The 26641-nt window shown below is 43.3% G+C and overlaps 1 protein-coding gene across 1 annotated transcript in view; it reads right to left on the reverse strand.

Annotated features, from left to right (window-relative positions):
• The window catches only part of CTNNBL1 (catenin beta like 1), a 55854-nt gene that overhangs the window by 9957 nt on the left and 19256 nt on the right, over positions 1–26641 (reverse strand). Inside the window, exons 6-13 of the mRNA XM_064465601.1 lie at positions 26168–26261; positions 25187–25278; positions 21817–21889; positions 21479–21537; positions 20615–20763; positions 14274–14455; positions 4153–4250; positions 2971–3051 (exon numbers count right to left, since the gene is read on the reverse strand). Coding sequence (XP_064321671.1) covers positions 2971–3051; positions 4153–4250; positions 14274–14455; positions 20615–20763; positions 21479–21537; positions 21817–21889; positions 25187–25278; positions 26168–26261 — 828 coding nt within the window. The remainder of the gene's footprint in view (positions 1–2970; positions 3052–4152; positions 4251–14273; positions 14456–20614; positions 20764–21478; positions 21538–21816; positions 21890–25186; positions 25279–26167; positions 26262–26641) is intronic.

Below are 26641 nucleotides of genomic sequence, written 5' to 3' on the forward strand. Positions count from 1 at the left end.
CCTCAGCTTGCTGGCCATTTGCTGGAAAAGCTCACAGTACAGACAGTGCAAATTCAGCCACACTCCGTAACACGCACGCCATCCTGTGCTCTCTTCACTTGCAGCAGCACAGCCCCTGCCAGGACGCTATGTCCTGCCCTCCATACAACTCCAGGCAATTCAGGCTTTCTAAACGAAACTGAAATGATGGGCTAATACAAAGTCCTACTTCAGTTATCCCAAACAGTGGACATTGCTCTCATGCTAGGCCTTCCACCTCGCCCTTTCAAGGATGGAATGACTTAACTGTAACACAATTAGCATGCAATTTGTAAGTCATTATAGCACAAAGTGTCTGGTGAGAATATTTTATCAAATAAACCTGCTGAGCATAATTTTCTGTGGAACTATAAAAATATTAAACCATCTCCTGTCTTTTCCTACCATTCTGAGAGACCACTAAGGCTATTGCTGCCACTTGTAATTATGCCTCATTTTAGAGGCAGTTAAAAGCCATAGGATTTTGCACCATTTCCTACAGAAAGAATTAAAGAATTTGAAAGGGGAACAAGGTATTTTCTAGGCTTCGTTAACTAAAAACTCTGAGAAAAGTGCTAAGACAGGGTAATCACTAAGTTATCATCTCTGATCACTTCTAAATAGATTCCACAGAAGCAAACAAGTGGGTAACACTGAGAAGGGAAGGTCTCGCTCTGGACCTCATCCTATTTCATTGTCCAGATTAAGGGTGCAGTTTCATTACAACTGTTCTTTCTCAGAAATGACTGGCATCAGAAATTCCTCCGCTCCCTTCTACCCTCAACTACCCCACACCTTCACCACCACAGGGTGAAGAGCTGGGCTATAAACCAGATCACTAAAATAAGCCAAGTTAAAAAAAGAAAAAGGAAGAGAACTGCAAGAGCAGGAGCTTCTTATGCCAGCTGTAGTACTAAAGATAAAACGTCAGGTACGATACCTTCAGTCATTCCTTGTATAATCAGGTTTTAACTTCTTGTAATGCAAGAGTTACACCAGGATACTCTGTCTATCAGACTTGGATTTTGCTCTCATCAGTATAGGCTGAACCTGTAAAATCTCATCAGGTATCATTTTTCTTTGGGGCAGGGAGAGAGGTGATGATCTATATTCTGGATTTTTGGGGTACTATGTCCTCTACTGCACGAGGAAGGTCAAAAGCTCCCAAGTAACATAGCAAAGTTTCTAAAGGACCAATTGTTCATACCCTCCACCTCAATGATTCATGTGCCACAACAAGAAACATCAAAGTGCTCCATAAATCCTGTCACAGCCAGACAATGCTGTGATTTGACAGACAGAATGATGGCTTTTGCCTACTTCTCTGTGGGGAAACTGCTTGAGCCACTTCCAATCTCAGCAGACCGTTTCCCAATGGCCATTTGAGGATGCTACAAAACAAAGCAAATGGTAATTCCGAGAGTGTTCCGAGCTAGGAATGAACCTCAACATCGCATTTCATACACATTGTGCCCAATATATTGCACATATGAGACGTTTCTGCCAAATCCTATTTTTAGCTCTAACAGGAGTGAAGAATTGAGATCCATTTATTCTAGCCATTCCAGCCTACAGAGCCCTACAGTGGGGCAAAAGCACAGTGGCCTTCTGGATACAGGAGGAAAACCTGAGTTTCTTTGGTTTCCCTTCTCTTGTATATCGGTAAACATGAATGGGTTAATATTAATTAAAGAGCTTCTACAGAAGCTTCTATTCCCACTCAAATTCCCTTCACTCCTGCTTTATGCTGGCTGCTTGCTACAGGTGTTAACATTTGCAGACTGCTTCAGGATCTTTTTGGATAAAGGGCACATGCACTAGCTCTGCATGTTGCGTTTATGGGCTCTGTATAGCAGCTGCCCATACACCACAAGACTCCAGCCAGAAAAATCCATTCTGTTTTTTGAGTTCTAAAACCCACACACCAACACTGAAATGTAAAGAATAAATAATTTCTTGCTCTGTTCTGAGGAGGATGAATGGAGTGCAGAGGGACAGCACGAAAGGGTAAAGGCTGTTTTTCTTCAGGCCACCGTTCATTTGTGAAGCTGCAGCTGTCCATATGGAGCCTGAATGCTGGCAGCAAAAGCAACTCCATTCATCACTCACCCCCGTGCCTTTTTGAGCAGCAGAAGCACTGCTGAGCACCGATGCCCTCGAAATGTTTGCCAGTGCCCAGAGAAGTGGCCTTGGCTGTGGGCAGACAGCTGTTTGTTGGAGCCTGGTGGGGGGCTGCAGCCATGGCACGTTGCGCTCGCCTGCGTGCAGGGATGGCGGCTGCAGTGATTACTCTCCGTCAGTGCTAATCAATCTCACACCCTCTTCAGTGCTGATACAGATAATCTTGTGGGAAGCTGGCCAAGCTTGCTAACAGCTCTGCAAGCTGCTTCCTGACTCCAACAGCTCATTCTCTTTCAAAAAGTCTGTTCTAGCTTCAGTTCCAAGAAAGTACTGCGTGGTACCAAGGCTCATGTCATTCAAAACGATTCACTGCTGGTGTGCAGAGAGCACACCAGCTTTTGGCTGCAGCCTCACCTAACTAATCAAAATAGACACTTTCTTGCAGCTGATCAGAACCCTAAAGACCAGGGTAGGAGGCCTTGCACATTATCATGTAATTGCCTCTCTGCATTTCAGTTTCTCCACCCACCAAACTAAGCAAAATTTCAACCAAGAAAAGCAAAGGCAAACTGAAACACAGACTTAGGCCCTTCTACTAAAATTCACACTAAGAAAAGGCCAGAAGCACTTGCTGTAGAGAAGTCCTCAGCTCATTTTATCTGAGGTTAATGGGAAACTGGAGAGCAGGACAACAGGAATTAAGAAGTAAGAAAACAGGCGTGAGGGCATGGCTCAGAAGAGTGACCCGGCTGATCCAGAAGTTCTGTGCAGACAACGTGCCTGTGCAAAGGTATCGTAGACATGAGCTGGCAAAACTTAAACAATACATACATGTTTCTCTCCATCGATCTTCTTATCAGCTGCCTGCATTGCATCCAGGTACTTAAAATACAGTTCCATCAGCCTATCAACCTGCAAGGACAGAAGAGAGACACCTAAGCAACAAAAAAGAACAATGCAATAATCTATAATCCTTCATGCGATGCTGTTTTCCTCCCAGCTGCAGTCTTCACGAAGTAACAGGCAATTCTGTCACTCACAGGAAGAAACACACTACAGAAGGGTGGTACAAGTGTCGGTCAGATGAGCACACTGAGTCTGCAGGCATCTGAATGTAATCCTGTATCACAATATGGTCTTGTCAGCTCCAGCTAAAAGTCAGCAAATAGACACATGTCCCTGGCTCACTTGCTCTCCTGTGCTGTGGTTCTCCACTTCTGGTTTCTTCAATGGACCTTTCTGCCTATACTGTATGCAGCCAAGCTTATGTTAAATGTATCAGACATGTTACGGCTCTCCTGCTCTCCTCTGAACTGTTATTAGGCAACTGAAAGCCTATCTAGTACTGGGAAATTTTCTGCAATTGGAAGAACAGGTTATGAAAAACACCTTTAAAACACACTAATGAGGAATACTAAGGAACGAGTATTTCCCCAGTGGTGAAATTTACAAATCCCTTGGGAATTACTGGTTTGCAAAACCTGCTGTTTCTATTTCGCAGCTGTTTGATCTATCCACTACCATGTAAATATTTTGGAAAGAATTTCCCAGAGTAAACACCACTAAAGTGACACATTCTAGGAGAGGAATGGGGAATGTTAAATGTGTACTATAGCAATTCCCAAACTCTCTGCAGAAGAGCTTCGCTAGAGAAGACTGGCACTTTTCCACACTGCCTGGGTCTTACAGAGCCAGCACAATGCAATAGCACACCACACTTGTTATATGATCAGGCTTCAGCAGAGACACAACTGAGGACTGAGAATTGCTACTACCATGTGCAAGAGCGCCAGAAAACAAGAGCACATGTGATGTGGGAGGCCGAGCACTAAAGGTATTTCCAGTTCTCCAGTTTGTAGATAACAACCTGAATGAGAGAACGATGGCCCGTGAGAGCACAAGTCCAGTAATGGCTATTCAGTAACTTAGCAAGGGTACACAGGCACCCTGCCATTATCAAGTATCCTCCCAGCCTGGTAACCCAGGGACTGCAGGCACATATTCAGCACTCACCTTCTCACTGTCATTCTCTGTGAATTTATTCAGTAACCGTGTCCTCTGCTGCCCTCTCAGGTTTCGCAGAAGGGAAGCCAGGATGGAACAGACATGTTCTGGAGATACAAAATGAAAATTGCATGCTGAGATCAAGAACAGGAGCTTATTTTCTCTATAACACACCATTAAATTTACTACTAGCACTCCCACATGTAGCTGCTGATAAGTGGAACCTTGGCTCCTTCCCATCACCGGTGAGCAGAGGCAGAGAGGTGGCAAGAGCAGCTAGCTGTGTTTGCAGGGGGCACAGACAGCTCCTTGCCCATCACAGCCCAGCTAGTGAGGTCTCCTCTGTCTCTGCTGCACTGCTCCTGCTAACACTGACACTGCTTTTCCTCAGTGACCTGAAAAAAGCACCTTACGTAAAGCACAAATTCTGCTCCAGTTTACCTCCCCAGGCTGACACACCAGCCTAGAAGCACACTCTTTTTGGCACCCTCCATCACAGCTAAAGGCACAGCACACTGCCTCCTCCCGTGGGGCTAAAAGGAATCCTGGCCCCAAAGCAGCCTGAGCTGGCACTGTCACTCAAATGACCCTTGGATTACCAAAGACGGGACAGTTACTGAAACAGGAGAGCTTGAGAAAGGAATAACTGTGCAAGCATGCAGCTCCTGTAGACTTCACTGGTATTAGCTAGAGGCAAAAATCCTCAAACAAACCACTTTTATTTACAGAAAATCCCATGGACTGAATATGAATGTGCCACAACAAACCAGAAACGACCAAATAAATGTGTTCTATGGTCTTCTCAGTCACACTCAGGGGTCATATTTTACAGCACAAACCTTGAAGCAAAGTAAAAAGTCAACGCTGCAAGCACACAAGAGACAGCATCTGTGTTAATGACCAACCGCAGCTTCACTCTGAAAGGTGACTGAACCAAGTGCCTCAAACCCCCAGTTTGAAAAATTTCAAGTCAAGCTCTCGCTGCAACTCCCATGATCTGGCTCTTTCTTATTTTGCCATGAACACTTTCTAGGGCAGAAGAACTGACTCACCCCCGGGAGCCAGTCCGAGGTGAGGGAAGGAGCCCTGGGAAGGCGCATGCCTTCCTTTTCTTGTGAAAGGGAAGCAGGGCGGCCACACACTGCGCTTCTGCACCCCTGGTACCACAGGAGATGCAGAGATGAAAATCATTTGCAAAATGTATGCCAACATGAGAAATTACGTTGGCAATATCAAAGAGTATATGGTTTTAATATGAGGAAATAAAACCAAGCACAAAGGCGCAAAGCAAATGAGAGAGGCACAAGTTTCTCTCCCTTGCCAAATCATCTGGTGTTGCTTCCTGCCTACAGGTCTGCATTAAGCACAGAGCTGATGTTTTAGACATCTCAATGTGTTCAAAACCGTGACTTCTCCAACATGTCCTCACTTTAATCTTGCTGATTAAGACTGATGAAAATCATGGCCATAAACATTTCCTCACCCACAGAGGTGGGGGAGAGGAAAAGGAGTCTCAAGATTTGTTATTTTCAGAGAGGAAAATGCAATGTGCAGAGGAAAGGGATCATAATCTTATTGCTGTCAAACCATTTTAACATGCACTTCCATGGCGCTGCCTAGCCTGGAGCCACGAGAAGCCTTGATCTATTGCACCAGCGTACAAAGAACAAGCGACACCAACGTGTTTGCAGGGAGCTTCTGCACTAACTGCCAGCTGACACTTTTGCAGAAAGGCAAAGTCACACAGGCTGCTTCTCCAAGTTGTGTCAGCCTTCTCTGTAGCACAGATTATCTGCATACTACATAAGGGCAGCAAACAGAAGAGGCTGTACACATGCACACACCCCCCCCATTTCATTAGCTACTTATAAATGTAGCTTCCTTAGAAACAGATTTCTGCCTGAGGTGGTGTCAATTTTTCATGTACCAAAGAGATTGGGAGAGCTGCTGGCAGGAGGAGCAGAAGAGATAACAGGTTTATCGGGTGGCCAGCACCATGCGGCTGCTCTGTCATTTCGACAGGATAACATGGGGGTGAAGGATGGCTCTGGGTATGTCAGTGCACGCTCTTGCTGCAGAGAAACAGTTATTCCACAAAACATGACACCAGATTAAGTGTCTACATTAAAAATATTGTAAAAGCCTCCAAAGTCCTTGCAAGATCCTGTTTTCTTAAGGTGAAAAAAATACAACAAAGACTTTTTTTTTTTTTCAAATACATCCCAACAGATTCTCTGCTGATTTAGAAAGAAGCCAGCATTCTGTATTTCACACCATTTTTCCCCCAACCTTCTTTTTTTGGAAGTGTTTAGAAGTGTTGACAGTATTTTAGTAGTAATATTCTCACCAATGATATATCTTCATTGCTTTTTTTCAATACTCCTTTACTAGGAAATGTATTTTAGCCATCGTTTTTGCTTTGGTGCTCATATGCAGATACTTATCCATTTTATCAATAAAATCTTTAGAACTACTGAGAATTGTAAAGAAGCTGACACAGGTTTTTTAAGAATGAGGTTATTCTTTCAACATACCACTCCAGAAAATCCAGGAAATATTTAGCTGCCTGGTCAAAATGTTAAAAAAAAATTCTACAGAAATATTTCTGAACTATCTAAACCCCCTTTTTTTTTTTCAGGTCCTGAAAAATGCACTACTGTGTTTCACACTCCCTGCTCCCCGCCCCAAAATATCACAATTATGCCATAATACAACTCCTGACCCAATAAACACCAATATCCATGTGCAAGGACACCAGCTAAAATCAGGACAAAACCTGGGCTAAGAGAAGTGCTATGGGATAAGTGGCTGAATCCCTTATTCAGTGAATTAAAGCGTTTACACATGCGATCAGAAGTGAGAGGTGTCAACCTGGGAGTGAAAGGTTTCTGCGGACATGGGGGTCTCACCATTTTCCCCACAGACTGCAACAATATATATCTCACACATGTAAAATTTTAGAAGTCCATAATCACCATATTTGCTCTGGGATGGATCTTCTTTTGAAAATAATTATTAGCTGGTGCTATTCTGAGTCCTCAGAAAGCAAAACCTGCAGCTGCCCAGCTTTGATCTCAGCTGACGGACAGAGGCCACAAGCTGCACATTGCCCTCGGGCGATGCCTTGGGCAGCCTGCCTGCCTCTGAGTATTTTGGGAACTTCTAAATAATCATGCCAATGCTCAGCCAAAGTCCACATCACCTGCACAAAAAGAGTTCTTTTCAAGCAGGGCAACAGGCAAGGCCAGAGGCAGAAGTTGCTGCCTAGCCCCCATTTCTAAGAACAACTAAACGTATTTCCTTTGAAAAGCAAACACCAAAATGAGCCACACTCAGCACCACCACCGATTCCTTTAAAGGAGTAACAGTTATCAGCTGGCAGCTAGCACGCATCAAGAACAACTTTTTTCACATAAACATGCCAAAATCTCACAAATTCATGGATATGGGAAGACAGAGGCTTCCTTCTAATTAGCAGAGAACCCTGTTTTCTGCCTCATCGGCTGGTTCACCTGCACATACTGGTTACTCTCTGCAATGGCAACGCTGCAGCGCAGCGCGCCGTGCCAGCCACATCCCTGGTTCTAGGCAGGTCACATCACATGTGCTCACCCAGCTGTGCCCGAGTCCTGCTTAGACCAGGATCACCTCCAGCTCTTGGGAGTCTTTCCCTCCCCAGACAGGCACGAAGGCTTCAGAATGCAAGCAGTGTTTAAAACACCCTAATTAGATCGATCTTGACTTCAGCTGTGGCGTGTTGGAATACAGATTAATCTATTCCATGGCTGGTGCTGGCAGCTGCAACAGCAGGAGGTCCTGTCAAATCAAGCCGTAACATTACACTCCTCTGCCATTATTATCCCCCCCCCTTTTTAAAATATATTTCATTGTAACGGACATCTGCCTTGCAGGGGAGAAAGTTCAAGCACGTTCCCTTGCAATACTGATGCAGATGAGGCAAGCATCCTCCCAGAGGAAGGGGAAGGCGTGTGCTTCTGGGCACAGGGTGGGGACGGCAGCCATGAGGTGGACAAGTAAGGTATTCTGGTGAAGCCAGTACAATACTCTTAAGAGCCTTCTGCCTTGTAAAGAACTCTTAAGTTAAAGTGTCATTTCTAATTAGGAGCAGGAAAATACCAGAAGGAAAAAGAAAAGCCACCTCTTTCAGAAACTTCTACCCTTTCTGTGCACAAAACTGTGGCTTCAGGTCTGTTTGCTGGGAAACCTGGATGAAGCCCCTGCCATACCCTGAGGACCAGCAGCTCCCCAGCTCTGGGAGGGAGGATGCTCGCACCGAGTGCTGAGGCCACGCTGCCAAAACACCCCAGGACCAGGTGTGCATCTGACCCAGCCTAAATCCACAGCAGAAGAAGAGTGCCAAGAGGTGACTTCTGGTTTCTCCTCTGCACAGCTTTCGGATGCAAATGAAAAGCATTCAGACAGAGGTTTTGCAATGCAGCTTGTAAAGTCATGGAAGACTGACCACTCCTGCACTCCACTAGTGTTTTGGTTCATTACAGAATTACAGGTGGAACCAGGGACATGCTATTCCAATGCTGTAGCTTCTAATAAGCTTACCTGTTTTCACATGCATTGTTACTCTGCACTTTTAAAGAGTAACCCACTCAAGTACCTCAAAACTTTTTGGCAAGAAAAATCTTATCTTTAAACACTGACACCAGTAAGAAATACTGATTTTACTGATGGGTAAAGTGGAGCCTAGTAAGATCGAAAAAGCTGCACACAATGGTCCTGCTGAGCTGGAATCCAAGCATCACACCGAATGTAAAACAAAATTATTTCTATCAGCTGGGATAGTTTATTTTTGTGACATTCTTGTAACAGAGAATGCTAACTCTAATTGAGGTAAATTTAACTCTGTACTCAGCATCATGGCTCATTCAAGTAACAGATTCCTGTCGTATGCTGGAGGGTTGATGGTAAAATAAAAAATTGACATAATAAAGTTCTGCTTCAACAGATTGACACCTTCCCCAGGTATTCACTTCAGAAGACCACCACATGAAAAATATTTTCTGCTGGCTGGCAAAGGGCGTTCAGTTAATAAAGATACTTTTTATCAGGCCATTTTTCTGTTGCTGCCTTTTCACTTTCCCATGCCCAGGGAACTTAGTTCTGCAGCAGGAATTCATTCCAAGGGTTTTGCTGCCTTTCAGTGTATGTTACAAAGGAGTAAGAGCATATTTACCAAGAAATAGGTTTTGCTGTTGTTGTTTTCTAAAGGAAGTGTATAGCTGAGTATCTCCAGAAGAGGCTTCCTTATTGTTAGAGGGCAAAAAAAAAAAAAAACAGTGACAGGAATTCTCATTTTTAAATTGGCTGAACTAATTCTCAGGTTATCAAATTAAGGATTCCTAAATAAAACTGACATCTAAGTCAAGAGAATGCATTTAAATGAAGATGAATTGGACAAACATCCTTTTATAGTTCATTAGACTCTCCGAGTGAGCAAAACTAGACTGCAAATAACTATCCTGAGAAAGAGCAGGAGAATATACAACCTATGAAACAAATTATGATTGCTTCACTACAGGCTCTATAATTCAGAACGAATTTGTATTTTCTCCATTTTTAGCTCAATGAGACTGTTCAAGAATTTCAAGTTATCACTCAACGCTTCGATTCAACTGCTGCTGCGGGAAGTCCAGTACCAAGAGATTTTGCACCCTTATGGACAGCAAAGATAAGCTGACCCTTGGCTCTGCAGCAGAAGAGTTTTCAGAACACAGACATTCATACATCCCCCACCTTTCAAAGTTCACAATACAGAAGCATGATTTCATATCTTACCCCATACTTATGCCAAGAACCACCCAGAGCCAAATTCCTGTTCACTCCCTGCAACCACACACAGTACACGCTTGCCTCTCTGCCCTCCCAGCTCAGCGCCACTGAAGCCACGAGGCATCCCGGCTCCTTTCAGGGTGGCCCATCAGAATGCACAAACTCCTGTAACGCGGCAGGTCTCACCATTTTATATGTACAATGCAGGCCCCGGTCTCAGACTGACCAAAAGCACATTTTCTCCACAATTTGACCGTTCCCTTTTTACCAGCGCTCACTATAGGTAGGCTATATTATTCTACCATGTGCTACTTACCATATCTTAAGGCACAACAAAAGGCTAGGGCCAAGCTATGCCGTATTGCACCTTGTACATGATGCTCAGTCCTGAGACTCGAAACCCATCTGGATGATGCTACCAGAGGGATGACAGTCCTTAATCAGGAAGACTGCAGGGAGCGGTCAATCACAAAAACAAACACTAAGCATCTAGTGGAATTAAATGCATTTCTGCAGTAATACTTGCCATTAATTCTCCACCTCCTATAACCTGCCTCATCTGCCTTTCCATTCACTCCACACAAAGCCAAGCAGCATCCCAGGGGGACCCCACTAACACCGTTCAACAAACTCACAACAAAACCCTGTCCAAGACACACTACCGTCTACAACGACGGGCTATTTCTCTTTAAAGCTGGCCAACTCGGCTGGATACTCACAAGTATTTTGAGCCCACAGACATAAGAAACTTCTAAACCATTTCTATCTTCAACTGCAAAATATTTCTGCTTTGAGTTGCTTCACTGCCTCAGAAAAAGGGAAGTTGCTTTGAGTGAGGTTTTTCTCCCAAACTTAATACCCTCAGAAGTATATCATGATCTGTTCAAAGTCAGGCAAAATTCAGTTGTAGATAATGTGTAGTCAGTTAGACACCACCAGCCAAATCTTCAGGCTCAGATCATCCATAAAGATGGTTAAGAAATTTTCCCTTCCTTTTTTCCTAATTAGCTAGTGTATATAAAGCATAAATATGTGCAGTTCGGATTTAAATTGTTCACAGGCTCCCTAGGGTAAAATAATTTTTAAACACTGACAGTGTTTAAAATGCAGCTAACCAGCACTGGCACCTTTATGCTAGTTTTTAAAAAAGAGAAATACGTTACTGAAAAGTTATTTTTATAAAAATTAATTTGGATTATAAATTTCTGTAATAAATTAAAGCTCAACAAGTCAGTCACACTGAGATTTTTTTCACCAGGGTATTCATTATTTTGTCACATTCAGAACACTGCCTTAAAGACAATAAAATAAAGATTATTTTATAGACTAGCTCTTATGTACAAAGCAACAATACTATAGAGACAAGAGGACTATTTTCCTACCACCACACGACACATACAAAAGATCTTGTGCTCTAAAGATGGAGCATTGGATGCCCGATGAGAAGAGTGTCTCTGTCACTAACTACAGCTAAAGCATCCTCGAGCCCCAGCTGCTGCTGGTACCTGCAGCCTGGCAACAATTCTGCAGCTGCAGGCAAAGGGATGCCCAGGACAGGCACGGGAGGTAGAGTCTCAGTGGAGAAACCCTTCTGGCTGTTTGGTACCCCACCCAGTGCTGAAACATTTTAACTGTGTTGTCCTTTAAGCAGTTGTAATTAGACTCCAGGGTTAATAGCCTATTTGCTGTATAACCATGAGTGTCTGTCCAGATACAGTCTCAATGGCATTACAGTAAATGCATTCACAGTGCATCTCCTTAGAACTGCTTTTTAACAAATACTGATGCCTCTGCTACAAAGTCATTCTAGTTAATCCTTTAAAGGAATATGTTCCTCCATCTGACATACACATGAACCTTCCCCTAGCAGAAGAGGATCATTCTAATTAATTTTTAATTTTTTTTCCAATAGTTTGAACAGAGGATAAAGTTTTTACATGAAAAGATGACAAGAGAAGACTGAATACTAGCATTCTTTTTGATAAATAAACAAAGACATATGCAGAAAGAAGCGTGTTCCTAGGATCAACACAGCACAGAGGGCATCAATTCTCAATCACACTAGACCTGCGCTGTTTCCTTTAAAACAAGCAGGCACCAAGGAGTCTTTGCAGTATTCCTGTTCAGCCAGTGGCTCACAGGCACCAACCATCAACCAGCAGTGCCCCTGAGCACAGAGTAATTACTGTATTGCTGGTGCAACATTTGGCAAAGTAAAAACATATACTATGCTGCTTATACATATGTCAGGACAATGGCAGTGACAAGCTCCAGGGGAACCCTGTTAAACATCTCAATTAACTCCCATCGTTAGAAATTCAGAAACTCACCTGGCCAGCGATGCAAAACAAAGAAAATTGGACTTACTACCACAGCGTTTTAGGGAGAGTTTGTTTTAATAAAACTGATCTCTGGACTCATCTTAATGCCCTCCATTTGTTCTGAATATTAATGAGATGGAGGTATGATACACAGACTGTTTGCAAGGATCACTCCATTCTCCTGAGGGCAGATTTGCTTTCCTTCCTATCACAGAAACAGTTAGGAACTGACCCTGTTAGGGCTTTCCAGACTGCTACCTAATCCTCACAGAAGCCAAGATTGCACACAGATGTCATCTGCAGTCTCACGACAAAGCAGATGAGACAGAGATTAACTCACTTTCCCAAACTGAAAAGTTAAGTCAATGACATGAGCCATAGATCCAGATCTCTACTCAGAAGCTCGTATTCTAGCTGGAGCTTTCTCTCAGTAAGAAGAATTAAATAACCTTATTTTCATACTGCAAATGAAGATTTCAAAACGTCCCCTACATCCATCATCTAAGCACAACTGCACTCTCTGCAATTTTATTACATAAACCCCAGAACACACGACAGCATTTCTTCCTCACCATTATCTATCCAAGACAAGCAACACAATACAAGACAGATAAGGCAGCCAGAATTGGCAGCCTGTGTGTGATCATTCCTACAGCTCGTGCTGGGCTGCAGGTAAGCCCCTTCTCTCCAGCCACACCAGCAAAGCAGCCGCCACCACGCATGCACGCAGAGCCCATGGCACTGCCAATTCCTGCTTCGACCTACCATCGTGCTTCAGCCCCACCACCTCCCAGGTGCAGAGCCCACCTCTGAAGCTATCACAGTCTAAACATGACTCGCCAAGCTGCTACCTTCATTAACAGAGTGTCATCATCTTTTAATGTTGGTGCTCTAGAACAAATGTAGTTAACAGCTCATTGCTGGCACAGTTTTCAAGAAGAAAAGAGCCGCTTGCTGAATTTGGCCCTCCTCTTCCTCATCTCCCTGGCCTCAGGAAGGGCAAGAACATCCAGCTGCCCACCAAGCTGCCCCCAGCTCTGCAGCTTTTCCAGAGAAAGGGGCTGCTCAGTCCCAGCCAGTGCCTCGGCCCAGCGCCTGGCAAGGTCTGCAGGAGGCAGCACCCCCTTGCCTTTGCTTTGGAGAACATCAGGACATCCGGTTCCACCTGAGTTGGGAGGACAGTACCAAAGCAAGGTTTTTGGGTTTAGACCTCCCATTTTGTTGCTGTTTCCTTCCATTTTCCCTTGGTCTGCTGCAAGAGTTAAGGATAGATGCTAGGCAAGCCTGAGACTCACTCACACCTCTTCAGCTTTTGACAATATTCACTCTTCATAGAACTGAGATGAGTAATGAACTGGCACAAAACCTCAAGCATCACTGGCAGTATTTAAAGTTTCTTCCAAGGCATAGTCAATTATCAACAAAATGGAAAAGGTAATGCTACCAGAAGCAGGAGGGACTGACCCTAGATTCAGTTCAGCATAAGGTCCTGCAGTATTACTCCATAGCAGATTTCTGTTAAAGCAGAGTTTTCCAGGGGAGAGAAGGAAAAAGAAAGAAAAAAAAAAAAACACACAACTTCAAAAGCATGCAGTTTATTTCTGCAATGCCTGATGTTCATCGAGTCACACTTCAGTGCTCAGAGCCATGAAAACACTGCTTTTGAGGTGACATTTGTAGTTGCCTCATTACTCTTTTCAAAAGAGTTTTGCATCAAAGAGTCAGAGCTTCAAACAACAGACCCTACAGGAGTAAAATAACTTATTAACAGCACATGAAATGGAATCGCCAGGAACTGCTGATACCAAAACAAGCAGGGCAAGTGTGTCATCAACAGGTAGCCTGCGACAGGGAGCAGGCAGGCTGCCTGGACCTGAAAGCTGCAGGAGGAGCCCTGAAAAGGCTGGTGATGTGCCATTTGCTCCTTGTTGCAGGTACTTTTCAGACAGTTGCCTTCCGTTCACTTCCTCCATGACAATAACAAGGATCTGGAAGCATGCTTACCTTCATGTTCTTTTTCAGTTGTCCCAACTTTCTTTATCTTTTTGGGTGATTTCATGAAGAGTGGAAAGATGGTCCGCAGACCAAGAATGTCAACAAACTTGTGACAGTTGTCGGTGCCCTCCGGTCCAATCATGGCATGGTCCAGTACCTTCAGGGCACTGCTGCGGGAAATCTTCTTCTCCCTGTGAAAAGAAAGCTGCAAGTTAAACTTTTCAGGGACATGAGGAGCTTTGCACCACACTACTTTAAAGAGACAGCATGAAAAGGGAAAGGAATATGAAAAGGGAAGTATGAAGAGTCTGAGTACAGGCTCTAAGCAAGGTATTCCTCAAGAAACCAAACCATTATATTAACAAATACTCTTTTCAAAACTGTGGCTGAGAATATTCTCTTGGTTATTTCTTTTTTAATGCCTTTTATTTCTTTTTATTTTCTAGTTCTTTTTACTTCATATTATATGTTTTATTGTTCCGGTTTCTTATTTTTTATTTCTTGGCTGTTGAAGAAGTTATTTCTTCACCACCTTAAAAACACTAGCACAAAACAGCAGGGGAGACTGCGTTGGGTACACCAGGCAAATACTGCCACCCCAAAAAGATCAGGATTTAGATCTAATAAAGGAGTAAGTTTGGTAAGCATTGGTTGGTGGTCAGTTGTAATGAAGAAAACCCCATCTCCAGAAATCACATTTGGAAGAGAGCAGAAACATTCTGGGCTATTCTGTTTTAATGCAAGTTCAGAATGCTGATGCTGGTAACTGACACCAATAACACACAAATGGGAAACGATCTCCAAAAGCCCTGTACCTCTCAACCCAGAAAACAGAGGAAAATTTAAAATGTCTTGTGAATCATGAACAGAAAAAGTAGTTGCAAATACAGTCCATAAAACCAACACACCAGGTAAACGTCAGCAGGGGCTAATGTGAGCTGAAGAACAAGAGGCCCCCAGGGTCCCCAAAGGCCAGGCCAGGCGGACATTCTCCCCAGGTCAGGACGGTCACAAGCTCCACCACCTTCTACCTCAAGCGCATGGCAATCTCCTCTGATTTTCTCTTCTTTAAGAGGGTTTGTTCTCTAACAAATACATAGCTACATGTACATATAAAAATAAATCCCCCCAGAAACAAGCTGTGCTCTTCCTCAGGGGAGACGACAAGAGAACAATTCTCCTTGGACACACACTAGTTGCTCTGCACTACTCTAAGGTGCTCAGATATTATCATGGACCTGGATTAAGGGTTTATAAAGAGCAAACCACTCATGCAGTTCAGCCCCCTCCTCTTTCCCCCCCGTGGAGGTGGCAGCACCCAGGCTGCCCTTGCACACACCTGCCAAACCCAGCAGTGCAGGACCAGCCTGCCCACCTGCAAACAGTGCACACGGAGCTGCTCAGCAGCTGGCCACCCAGACCTCACATCCATCAGCAGGGTCTTCTCGTCCGGGGCTTCCTGAAGCCCAAGCTCCAGAGAGCGTGGAAAACACTTTCTCTTTAGAGTTCTACCTTTGTGAACCCCTAACAACATGCAAACTGAAAAACCATATGTTAACACCCTAGCCTTAAAGAAAATTACTTTGCCCAGTGCAGCCACTGGTGCTTCTGATGGGCACAAAGCAGTTGTTGAAAGCACCACACGCAGCTGGGATCTGGTGCAGCAGCAGGTTCTGCCCAGGAGCAAAGCAGCAGTGCAGGAGGGTGGCTCAACACCCCCACCTCCTCTCTACAGGGAGCTAAAAATAAAGTACTACTTAGGCCAGACAATATAAGAAATGTTTTCAGGGGAAGTAATTGCATATTGATCAGCATTTAGGAAGGTTGCACAGAGCTGATCTCTGGAATATTCATTGGGTTTAAGTTCAGGCTTTTAGAGATCAATAGCTGCTTGACTGGACTGTCTAGAGTTGATTTTATTTGAAATATTTATTCTGCTGGAGGACAAGCAGTTTATCTTAGTCTCATCTGTGCTTATTGAGGTAACTTTTTGCTGAACACTAATTCAAATACAAGCATATGTAAGTATCACCAAATAGGGAATGACCTCAGTCTTCATAGGGAACTCTGAATTACAACTTTATTTGTTAAACATTGTTTTCCTCCTCTTAATACCTTTACATCTGTGAAAACTCTTTTGGTACATTTATTATTTCAAAAAGAAGATGTGCTAACATTATTTGGACTTTCCACATCAGCATAACACAAGCTCTCATTTTCCAAAATACTAGCAAAAGCAGAATACTGGATTTCCTGGAGAAGTGCTACATAAAATGGTTCCATGTAATTAACCAGAAGATTTAGTAAAGAGACAGTCTAAGTTTCCATGGGGTCATTAGGAACAGCAGGACAAGAAAACATAAAAGGATTTTAATAGTCATAAAAAATACACCCTGAAATAGCTATAGTCAAGCTTTGGGGAGCTGTAGAGAGTTGCCCATTTTCACCTTGTTTTTGTTGTACAGGAGCAAACGCTTTTTTGAGGGGCAAGAAAAGCCACTGAATAGCTGCAGAATAGAAAATTGTGTTGCCCAAGCAATGCACATTTCCATACGCTCCCTTTGCTGCATTTGTCTATGTGCCTTTGGCTAATAACTGGGAAAGCCACACGTCATTTTTCCTGTGCAACAGAGAATCTTTGTGACACATCCCCTGGGAACTGAGTGGCGGCATCTCCTCCAAACCTTAACACAATTTTACAGCAAAAGCAATAAGCTTCCTGTCAGTGTGCGCAAGGAAACTGACATTACAAGCCTGCTTTTCTCTTTTTTGGCTTTGTAAGGTAAACTGCATTTAGGTTACCAAGGCAAGGCTGAGGGACTGTGTACTAAAAAGTGCTTCCTGACCTAAAAAAAATAAAACTGAATTTAATTCTATGTGACATTTATAAACTTTCCACTGCTGGTTACCACCTTGATAAGCCATCTTACTTTTGATAAAGACACTCCATAAAATAAACGAGCCTCCATTGCTGCAGAGATGCAAATCAAATAATTATATATACCTCCGCTCTCATCCTACTTCAAAACTTCCTACTTCATTTCTGCTGTCACAGGCCCCATCCTTCTCAATCTGGTCTTCTCCTAGACCCCTCTGCTCATCTCCCACATACCTGCCCGGTGAAGCCCCGCTCCCAGTGGCCAACTGCAAGTCCCCCATAACACTGCAAGTCTGAGACCACAACACCAAGTCCAGGGCACGGCTTGCCATGGACATGCACATAAAGTGCATCAGCCACACTGTGCTCATTTTTCAGGTGTTACCACTGTCTCCCCATAAGCTATGAGAAGTTCACACAATACAATATCATCTTTTGCTGTTGGCCATACATTTTAAGGCTCAGCGTTATAGAAAGTGGTCTTGTTTTCATTCCTGTCTATAGGAATCTCTCGAGCATGTTAAATGCTCAGCTGAAAGATGCTGTACTTCTCTGCAGGTCTGTGTGCATGACCATTATTAACAGAACAACTTGGCTAGATGTATTGGGCAGCACTAGATACAGAATGCTATGTTCTCTAAGACAGTAATAGAGATTCAAGCCTGATATCTTTATTCTCACACAGCTTATCTATCTCACATCATGTCAATAAGCTTTCAACTTTGCTTATTTGTTCTTTCATCTGCACAGACCATGGTACAATGATTAACCGCCTTCAAAGTGAAAACAAAAAATAACAGATCTCTCCCCCCAGTCTTCAGAGGACACCGACAGGAGAGAAAAATATTCTGCCTCGTTTGTGGGCAAGGTGGTCAATCACGACTGAATGGCATTTCTATTCTTCGTTGTTCATCATGAAGGTATCAAGAAGATACAGAAGTGTAATACTTCTATGCAGCTCTGTAGATCACAACTATCAAGGTTCACTCCCTATTTAAAATGCTAGCCTGCAGCTACCAAAGCAGTACTGCACAAGAAAAACTGAGCACCTGTAAGAGCCTTTAAGCATACACCACGAGAAGTCCCAATGACAACAGACGTGAACAGAATTAACAGCCATTTAATATCCTCTGGATATCAAAATATGTAAAAAACCCACAAGCAAACACCAAAACCTTGCAGGATACAATTCTTAAACAGTTTGCTTTGTTTGGTGGAAAGCTACAGAAACATGCTCTGTTTTCCTCACCTATGTCCAGCAGAGCTTTCTGCCTTCAATCACACCATGACCTGCAAAAGCAAGTACCCTGCCATGGCAGCAGCTGAGCATGCCCAAAGCTGCTTCTCCTAACATAGCCACCTCCTCTCAGCATCCATTCCCTAATTTTCATCACCGCAAACCACTCCTTTTACCTTAATCATCTCCTATGCTCTCCACAGAGCATTTGACTACCATCATTCATTCTCTTACTACTGACAAAGCACCAAAACTCAGAACCCAGAGAGCTGGTTTTTCAAGAGATGCTGAGAGATAGCAGAGCTTAGCACCGCGTTCCTGCAGTTCTGAAGGTCTGAGTTAACTACTTAAATAATACATATACAGTCACGTCTGTGTCATGCCTACCAGAAGCAAGCTTACAACACCGGTAAGGAAATACCACACCTACCAAAAGTAAAAGCTTCAGGACAGCATTGCGGCTCTGGCCCAGCCAGTCAGCCTGAAGTATGGAAGTAGTTTTAGGCATATGCTGATTATCACTGATTTCACATGTTTTAGGTTACATGCATGATTACCTGTGTCAGAATCCTGAAGTTTCATTCATTAGGAGTATTAAGACAAAAAAAAAATTGTGTATAGGAATGACATGTCAACAACACAGTTTGAAATACTAAGAAAAGCAGTTGGCAGCTCTTCAAAAGGAAAAACATGAATCAGCAATAAAAGTACCAGCTTAACACTTTCAAGTCCAGTCTAAAGACATTATTAGAAGCAAGAAGTTTACTCTCTCTGTCCAGCTAGGTGCTGCTCACCCTAAATGAGATTTGCAGTATAGGACAAGTCCAGGCCAGAAGGGAGCTGGTTTCAGGATAAGACTCAGTCAACTATCAACTCACATTATTTGCTCAAACAGCCAGGTAAGAACAACTTCAACTTTTCTACTAATCTGAAGTAGATTAGAAAAGTTTAAAAAAAAAAACAACTACTCTCAGTATAGTCCGTGCTTATGGACAGTAGTGATATAAGCTTCTAGAAAATATTCTATAAACTGTTACTTTTTTTCCCATTGTCGCTTTACCAATCCCATTCAGACCACAGAATAAGTTAGGTTCCTAAGCATCAAAGGACTGAGGTCTCAGAAACTCCATCCATTAGACATAGCTTCTGCTGGCAGTGAAGTCATGCTTTGTCCCTCCTAACCCCTTCACAACTGCAGGGCGGGGGGATGGGGATTGCATCCAGGGAGGAATTTTCCTCTTGTCATAATTTTCCAGCAGGAATCCTGGTACAGAGAGTGGTAAACAGTAGAGTCCAAAAATGAGGGAAAAGCTATTACAAATCCAAATATTGAGTCCCACCCACATGGCACAAGAATTCCAAGTAATTAGTTCTGCAAGGCTAACTTAGCAGCTTAGTACTTGAGGCAGAGGGAGGCTTCCCTCTCGTTCTTAGTTTTGGAGCTTTTCTTTAATTAGCCTCAAGAAAACCCAGTGTTCCTATTTGAATAATCCACGTTTGGTTATTTATTCAGTTCCCTGCTGCTGTACGTTACCCAGCCATGCGCTGCGGGAACACATCATTTCTTGTTGGCATTTGCCAACCAGCCACTGCGCGCAGCCTAGCGCGCCAGGGAAAGCCAGACAGACCCCCGCTGCGCCCAGTCCTGAGGTCTAGAGGAAGCCAGTCAGTGCAGAAGATGCAATTCAGTACCAGGCTAGGAAGTAAAAGTGAAGAGAGAGCAGAAAAGCCCTGGAAATTCACCATGTGACAAACATGTCACAAGAAGAAATACATACTTATGTTCATTTCACAGAAGCAATTTTTGTATCAACATCTATAAAAATCCACCAGCTCAGAGGATACACAACACAGTGAAGCTTGAACTGGGGAACAAAAGGAAAAACATCCAAAGTTTCTCTCTTGCCCTCACAGGGGTCTTTTAAATCCTTAGAAGATTAGTGGCCTGACCAACAGCATTCTTTCATCTGGGTGTCTGTCACACAGATCTGCACTGTTACTTTCCAGCAGCTATTGTAGTAACCCCAGTTCTTAGGAAACAAAGCTAAAGACAAAGAAAAGAACGGAGCTTGTATATCTGAGAAGGTCCAACTTACACGCTGGGAAAAAAGAAACAGAAGATGGACAAATATGTTAACACAGAAATTGTTTATAAATGGAAAACATAAATATCTAGCCAGAAGGTGTGTTGGTACATCAAAAGCAGGCAAGAAAATCAAAAAGGTATCTAGGTACCTAAGCATCAGATTCATCAGCTGTAGACCCTCTCCTTTCAGGAAACGATCACGATTGGAACTGAGCATTAGGCAGGAGCAAAGGGAGTCAAACAGGTTCTCCATCATTTCCTGTTCTTCTGCTGTACTAGGGTTGTGTCGTTTAAACACCTGCATGACAAAGGAAGCACAATTACCCCAAAATGCAGGGCCCAATTTGGCCCGCACTGTTATAGAGTATACATGAATATTTTATGTCACAAGGCTTCAGCATCTGATATGCACAAGCCAGCAATCACACAGATCACTGACGCATTCTCTCTTAACTCTGCTGCCCTTTTTACTGCCCTGGCTGTATACCAACAAATGTGCAGCAGTCTAATGCATGACTTAAAGACAATAGAGGGAAAGGCAAATTCACCAACTGCGCAACTCACAGAATTATGTGGATAAGCTTCTTACCAGAGAGCTCCTAGGCACAAAGCACCTGAGGGTGCTGCAGACAGTACCACCTCAAGAAATGAGGTGAGCTATGAACACATTACCTTCAGCTAGCTTAAACGTAGGCACAATGCAGCCCAGTGCTTGGAGTGGAGAATGCTGAAGATGGCCAGATTCCAACCTTGCCTATCTCCAACTTGCCATGCAATTATAACAAAATAATATAACTTTTGTGTATCGCAATGTCTTTAAAACCTCACTTACTATGGATGATACACTTGCATGGAAGTTATTCAGGCACTATAGTACCACTAAACATAAAGCACTGCTGTGCTTCAGTATCTACAGATTGCTAGGACAGCGCTGCACCCAGAATCTGTTCCACCTCCTCACACTCAGCCTGCAAGACCCCTGACGGTAGAGAGGGTGTATGTGAATTACTCACAGATAACTGCTGAAGCAGCACATCGATCCCATCCAGCTCCCCAAGCAATTCTCTGTTGTCTAGACGGCGGTGGGGGAAGGGAAAAAAGAGAGAGAAAAATGAAGCTAACTGTCAGATTTTACAGCCATCTAACACTGATACATCAGCGAACAAAATCAATATGGCTTGACAGAGTACAAAAGCTGCAGAGAAAGAGAGGGCGCACACGTATGCAAGGGAGCACACGCGTGGGAGAGAGCGCACAAGCAAAGGGAAGCTGAAAGCAGAAGTGTTGTTGTGATCTGAAAGAAGCCTAGATCCTACCCTAACAGAATATCGATACCAGAGGCATGTCTCACCGTCATTATTCTGGAGCAAAATAGCCAGCACCTCACTGCAGTACAGCTTGTTGGCATCAAAAGGCATCTTAGCCTGTTGGTGAAGAAGGAACAAGAGGCTCATCAGGGCATGGCTCCCTGTTTTTCACTGATTTGAAGAACACATTAATCAAATCGCCGAACACTTAAACAAAAATACAACAGTGGTAATTTTGCAGTATGCCTCCGTGACAAAATGGTAATAATTCTCTCTGATTCAGGGGTGATGGGGTGAGGGTAGGGTGTGTGTTTGTGTCTGTGTGCGTGTGTGCGCGCTAACACAAGCATGTGTAGAGACTCAGTTCTGATCCTTCACATTCCTACATAAGTAGATTTGACCAAGTTGGCTCAAAACCCCCAAGAACAGCCTCCAGTTGTTTGCAACATGGAATATCTTCCCTATGATAAATTTTTGCATGAAGTTATATGACTGCATGGGCATATCCCTATTCTGAAAGTCTGAACCTGGCACCAAAAACAGAATTTCAGAAAACACATCACAGTAACACAGTAACAGTAAAGAGTAACTACTAGAGTTTTGTATGAGGATCACAATGTCACAATCAGAAGGATGTGAGATGGTTTAGCCTGCAGTCACAAAACTTGCATTTTATACATTCCCTCCCTATTCGAACATGTTAAAAAATTATAACAAAACCAAAATGCTGATTTCTTTTTTTACCCTCAGAAGAAAAAAAATATATCCCTGAAGGGGGATTCTGAACTGGATCCAATGTTTTTGCATGCCACCGAAGCTGCTTCATCTACAGAAACAGACTAAACATCAACCCATTAGATAATAATGCAAACTGGTTTGCTGAAGGAATTCATAAAATAAACAAAACAATTTTAAAATTCATCAGTTACCAGCTATTTGTGTTCCACTGTTCAAGAGGAGGGGAAAAAAAGGCAAGCAATAAGTACTAGGCTCAAAACATACCATTTGTCACCCACAATCTTTTCCCCAACTGCACGACTACCTGCAGCTTGAGTGAGTGAACCTGCCTGTGCAAGGCTATGCGCGGGCCAATTACCCCGACCTGCCACCAAAGAAAAGGTCACAATACACAAGCACCATGCAACACAAAAACATGAAAAGCAGAAAGATCCCAAATGCCACAAAGTATTGACTTTAAATACAGCTTTTCATTCCAAACGATCCCCAACCACTCTGTAGATGATGGTATTTATAGCAACCACATAACTCTTCCAAGGAATCAGCGGCACGAAAGGAGGAAGGTGGCAGGCGCTCAGTGCTGTATGGCTTTGCTGGCTCCTATCACGGTGCATACCAACCGCTGTCCTATGGCAGGCGTTAGGAAACAACGCTCTGTTCTCTCAAGGCTGCACACACATCGTCAAACCCTGCTTATGTTTCAAGAATTGAGCTATTAAGCTCTCCATCTGAGCCTTCCAAGGCAGTTCTGACAGTCAGAATACAATTATGCAACCTGAAACGTAGTCAGAAAACAGAAATTCACACCCTGTGCTGTGTGCCAGATGTCCTTACCGATGCCTAGACAAAACCCTCATTTTAAAACTAATCACATAGACATTCTTCAGCAGCACAACACTCTACACAGATGCTGAGATCCTGGTTTAATTCTAACCACATCTGTCAGGGTGAGAGATTCAAGACCAAGCACTGCCAATAGCAAAGTCGCCTGGGCACGGGTTTCATTAGCGTGTGGCTCCCACAATGACAATATGTAAGCGAGAAAAAGCACTGCCTGATCACACATCCCCAAAACCAGACAAAATTAACATGCCATAGCACAGAAAAGACACAGTCAACACCAAGTTTTGAATGCCTTGAACATTCATTTTCTGTGGCACCAAGCAAGGGGAATCCAAGTTGTGATTATTCTGCTTTCCCAAGTTTCTAAGTCTTTCAGCTGCCACAGTAATTACAAGGCAGCCAGCAGTACATACTTGCCCTGAATAAAATTAACTTCATTTTTTGTTTTTAAGCAAAAGTAATATAATTATGTTACTACCTGTAGTGAGAAATTATAGGTTACTTCTGCTAACAAGTATATGAAGGGCACAGAGGGGGATCTGCCCACTTACAAAGCTGATAGAGAATTTCTGTGATTCAGAGGCCTTCTAGCCATAAAGACGATTAAGTAGGGAAGTGCTAATGCCTTATGAATAGGGTTAGGAAAAAGCCAGAATCTGTTTGCTAAATTTCCTTCACTAGCTCTGTAAGAGAACTGAACTATCCGTTCCTTTCCTACAGTATTTTCCAGGGGATGTTTAGGCATCTTTTCACACAAGACAGAGTTAAACTGTGTAACTCACTGGCCACAGGATGCTAAGAGTATCAGAAAGTAATTTTGAATTCAAAAGGCAATTAGATGAGTTCAAAGAAAAAGCCACCACCAGGAACAATTAAACAAAGACACCACTTGAAACTCAAAAGAGCATTAGAAATGTAGGAACCAATGGCATAAAATGGTCTTTATTAGTTTCCCCACTCACTGGTCAGCTTTTATATTGCTACAGGTCTCAGCAATGGACAAGAAGTCAACCATACAGGAAGCATACAATCAGAAAAAAAACCTACCTTCTACTCTAAGATGTTTATAATATAAAGATAAGACAGAAGTATGTCTATTTAAACTAAAACCACAGAGGATATAAACCCTTAATTCTAACTTTTTGTCATTAACTTCGCTGCTCCGACACACACACACACACACGCACACCTGGCTTATTTTAAATGATGTTTTAAGTTCACACGAACTGGTCTCTAGAAGGAAGGCAGGCGCTAGCAGAGCTCTAGCACTACCAATGCTTGAGCTAGGAACGCAGTGGTATTGCAGCTACCAGGGACAACTGCATTAGTGGTTGGAGCCCAAGTGCTGTTTTGTAGCGCTGTGAAGGGCCAACTCTGCAGGAAAGACCATAGTTCTCATGGCAGGATCAGGGACATGTTACCAAAAAGAACTCCCACAGAAACAAGTGAAACCCAAAGACATTCAAGAACACTCGATATTACAGATACTTTTCCAGGCAAACACTAGGAAAATGAGAGTACTTTTACTCACAGATTTGCATAATGTTGTGCAGCACTTCGTACAGATAAAGCCAACTCCTTCAATTTTGCTAGTTTGTAAGAAGTTAAAAGGGATGTAATTCCCAGTTTGAGGCAGGTTTTGAATTCACTGCATTCACAAATGTTAGAACTTGTGACAAAGGTACCTATGCAAATGGAAACAGCCAATAATAAGTAGCCTTGGGCCTTTAATATGGTGTCAAACACCATCTCAAGCACACCAACTTCCAGACCAGTGGCCTGCCTGATTTTTTTTGTGACATCTCCCAAATGACAACAGGTAAACAAGCTCACCTTCAGCCTCTTGAGCAACCACTGCATGAGGCCCTGCTGCGCAGCTTCCGTGCACATCTCAGGTCGGAACTCTGCCATGTTCTCAACGATTGCTGAGAAGAAAGGCACAGAAAAATGGTAATTTCTCCCCATCTGCAGTTCAGCTCAGGCCTGTGTCAACACTGCTTTGCTAGATCCTTCCTAGAGCTGCACTGTTCTGCTCAAATTACACCTTATTCACAAAGCTATCTTTTTTTCTGAGTGAGACTTAAGCTTAGGTCTATGATACTCTCTTAGTTTTCACATTGCCCACACAGTCAATCCTCAGCATGACACCAGCTCCTGCTGGAAGAAGCCTAAAATACCTTCCCTTTACTCCAGCAGCAATTCTCACTGCACAAAACTAAATAGCAGCAGTGACAGTAAAAATTCCAAAACTCTTGTTTCCAGTCTCTCTCATTCTTCCAGTCCTCAGGAGATTACAATCCTAAATGACTGAAAGGAATGGATGATGATCTAAATGCTAACAGGGACACACTGCAAAGCAGTTACTGTGCTGTGCAAAGACTGCGGAACAGAGAGGTAATGATGTACTTATGTGAAATACAAATGTTTTACTACCTGAAAGTTAAATATATTGCTAAGACATAAACAGCTCTCATAACGGAGTAAGTGGAGCTCACAGATAAGTACATAGTAAATACACAGGCAGTAGAGCACACCCTCTGGAACAGTGCACAGTTTCGTCTGCGTACCAGCACCTCCCTACAGGACCGCTTTGGGAAGAGGCACCTTATCAGCAGTCATGCAACAAATGCTGGCTGAAGGGTCTAGGCTTTACTGTGAGTTAAAGTTGCGCTTGAACAAAAGTGGCACTAGGTCCTCTGCCCTAGTGTTGGCAGTTCAAGGGGAAAGGAGGTATGGAGGAGAGGAAGGGGATAACCCACCGCCCCTTTGTACAAAATACAGAACGCAGCAAGAGGCTGTGCAACAGCCACTTACCCAGTGTGTTGTGGACACCATCAGCTTCCTCCTTCACGCTTTCATCCAGGCGCTCTAAATTCTGGACCAACAAGGCCACGACCTGGCCCTCCACCTATGCCATCAGGGTCATGGGAAAGATAAAAAGATAAGAAAGACGACTGAAATAAGGAAGATGAAGGAGAAAGAACGGGGTGGGGGGTGGGTGTTAAGGAATAATAAAAATCAATAAGCCCTACCGAAATGTCTTCTGATCATGTCTGGCAGGATGTTAACAGTTTTGCTCTAAAATCTCAGAGGAAGTGAAGGATTCACCAAGTAAATTTGCCACTATGTTTGTCCTAATTAATTAAACAACTTTTGTGTTTCAGATTAAACACAAAAACATCTGGAGGAAAACATGCACCTTGTCACAGTCTTATTTCCTGAACCAGCCTGATTGATTTATAATCCCTTAGAATTCTTAAGTGTGAGGCACCACAAGTCTCCACGGAT

The sequence above is a fragment of the Phalacrocorax carbo genome, chromosome 14 (assembly GCF_963921805.1).
Source record: "Phalacrocorax carbo chromosome 14, bPhaCar2.1, whole genome shotgun sequence".
In the NCBI taxonomy this organism is placed as follows: domain Eukaryota; kingdom Metazoa; phylum Chordata; class Aves; order Suliformes; family Phalacrocoracidae; genus Phalacrocorax; species Phalacrocorax carbo.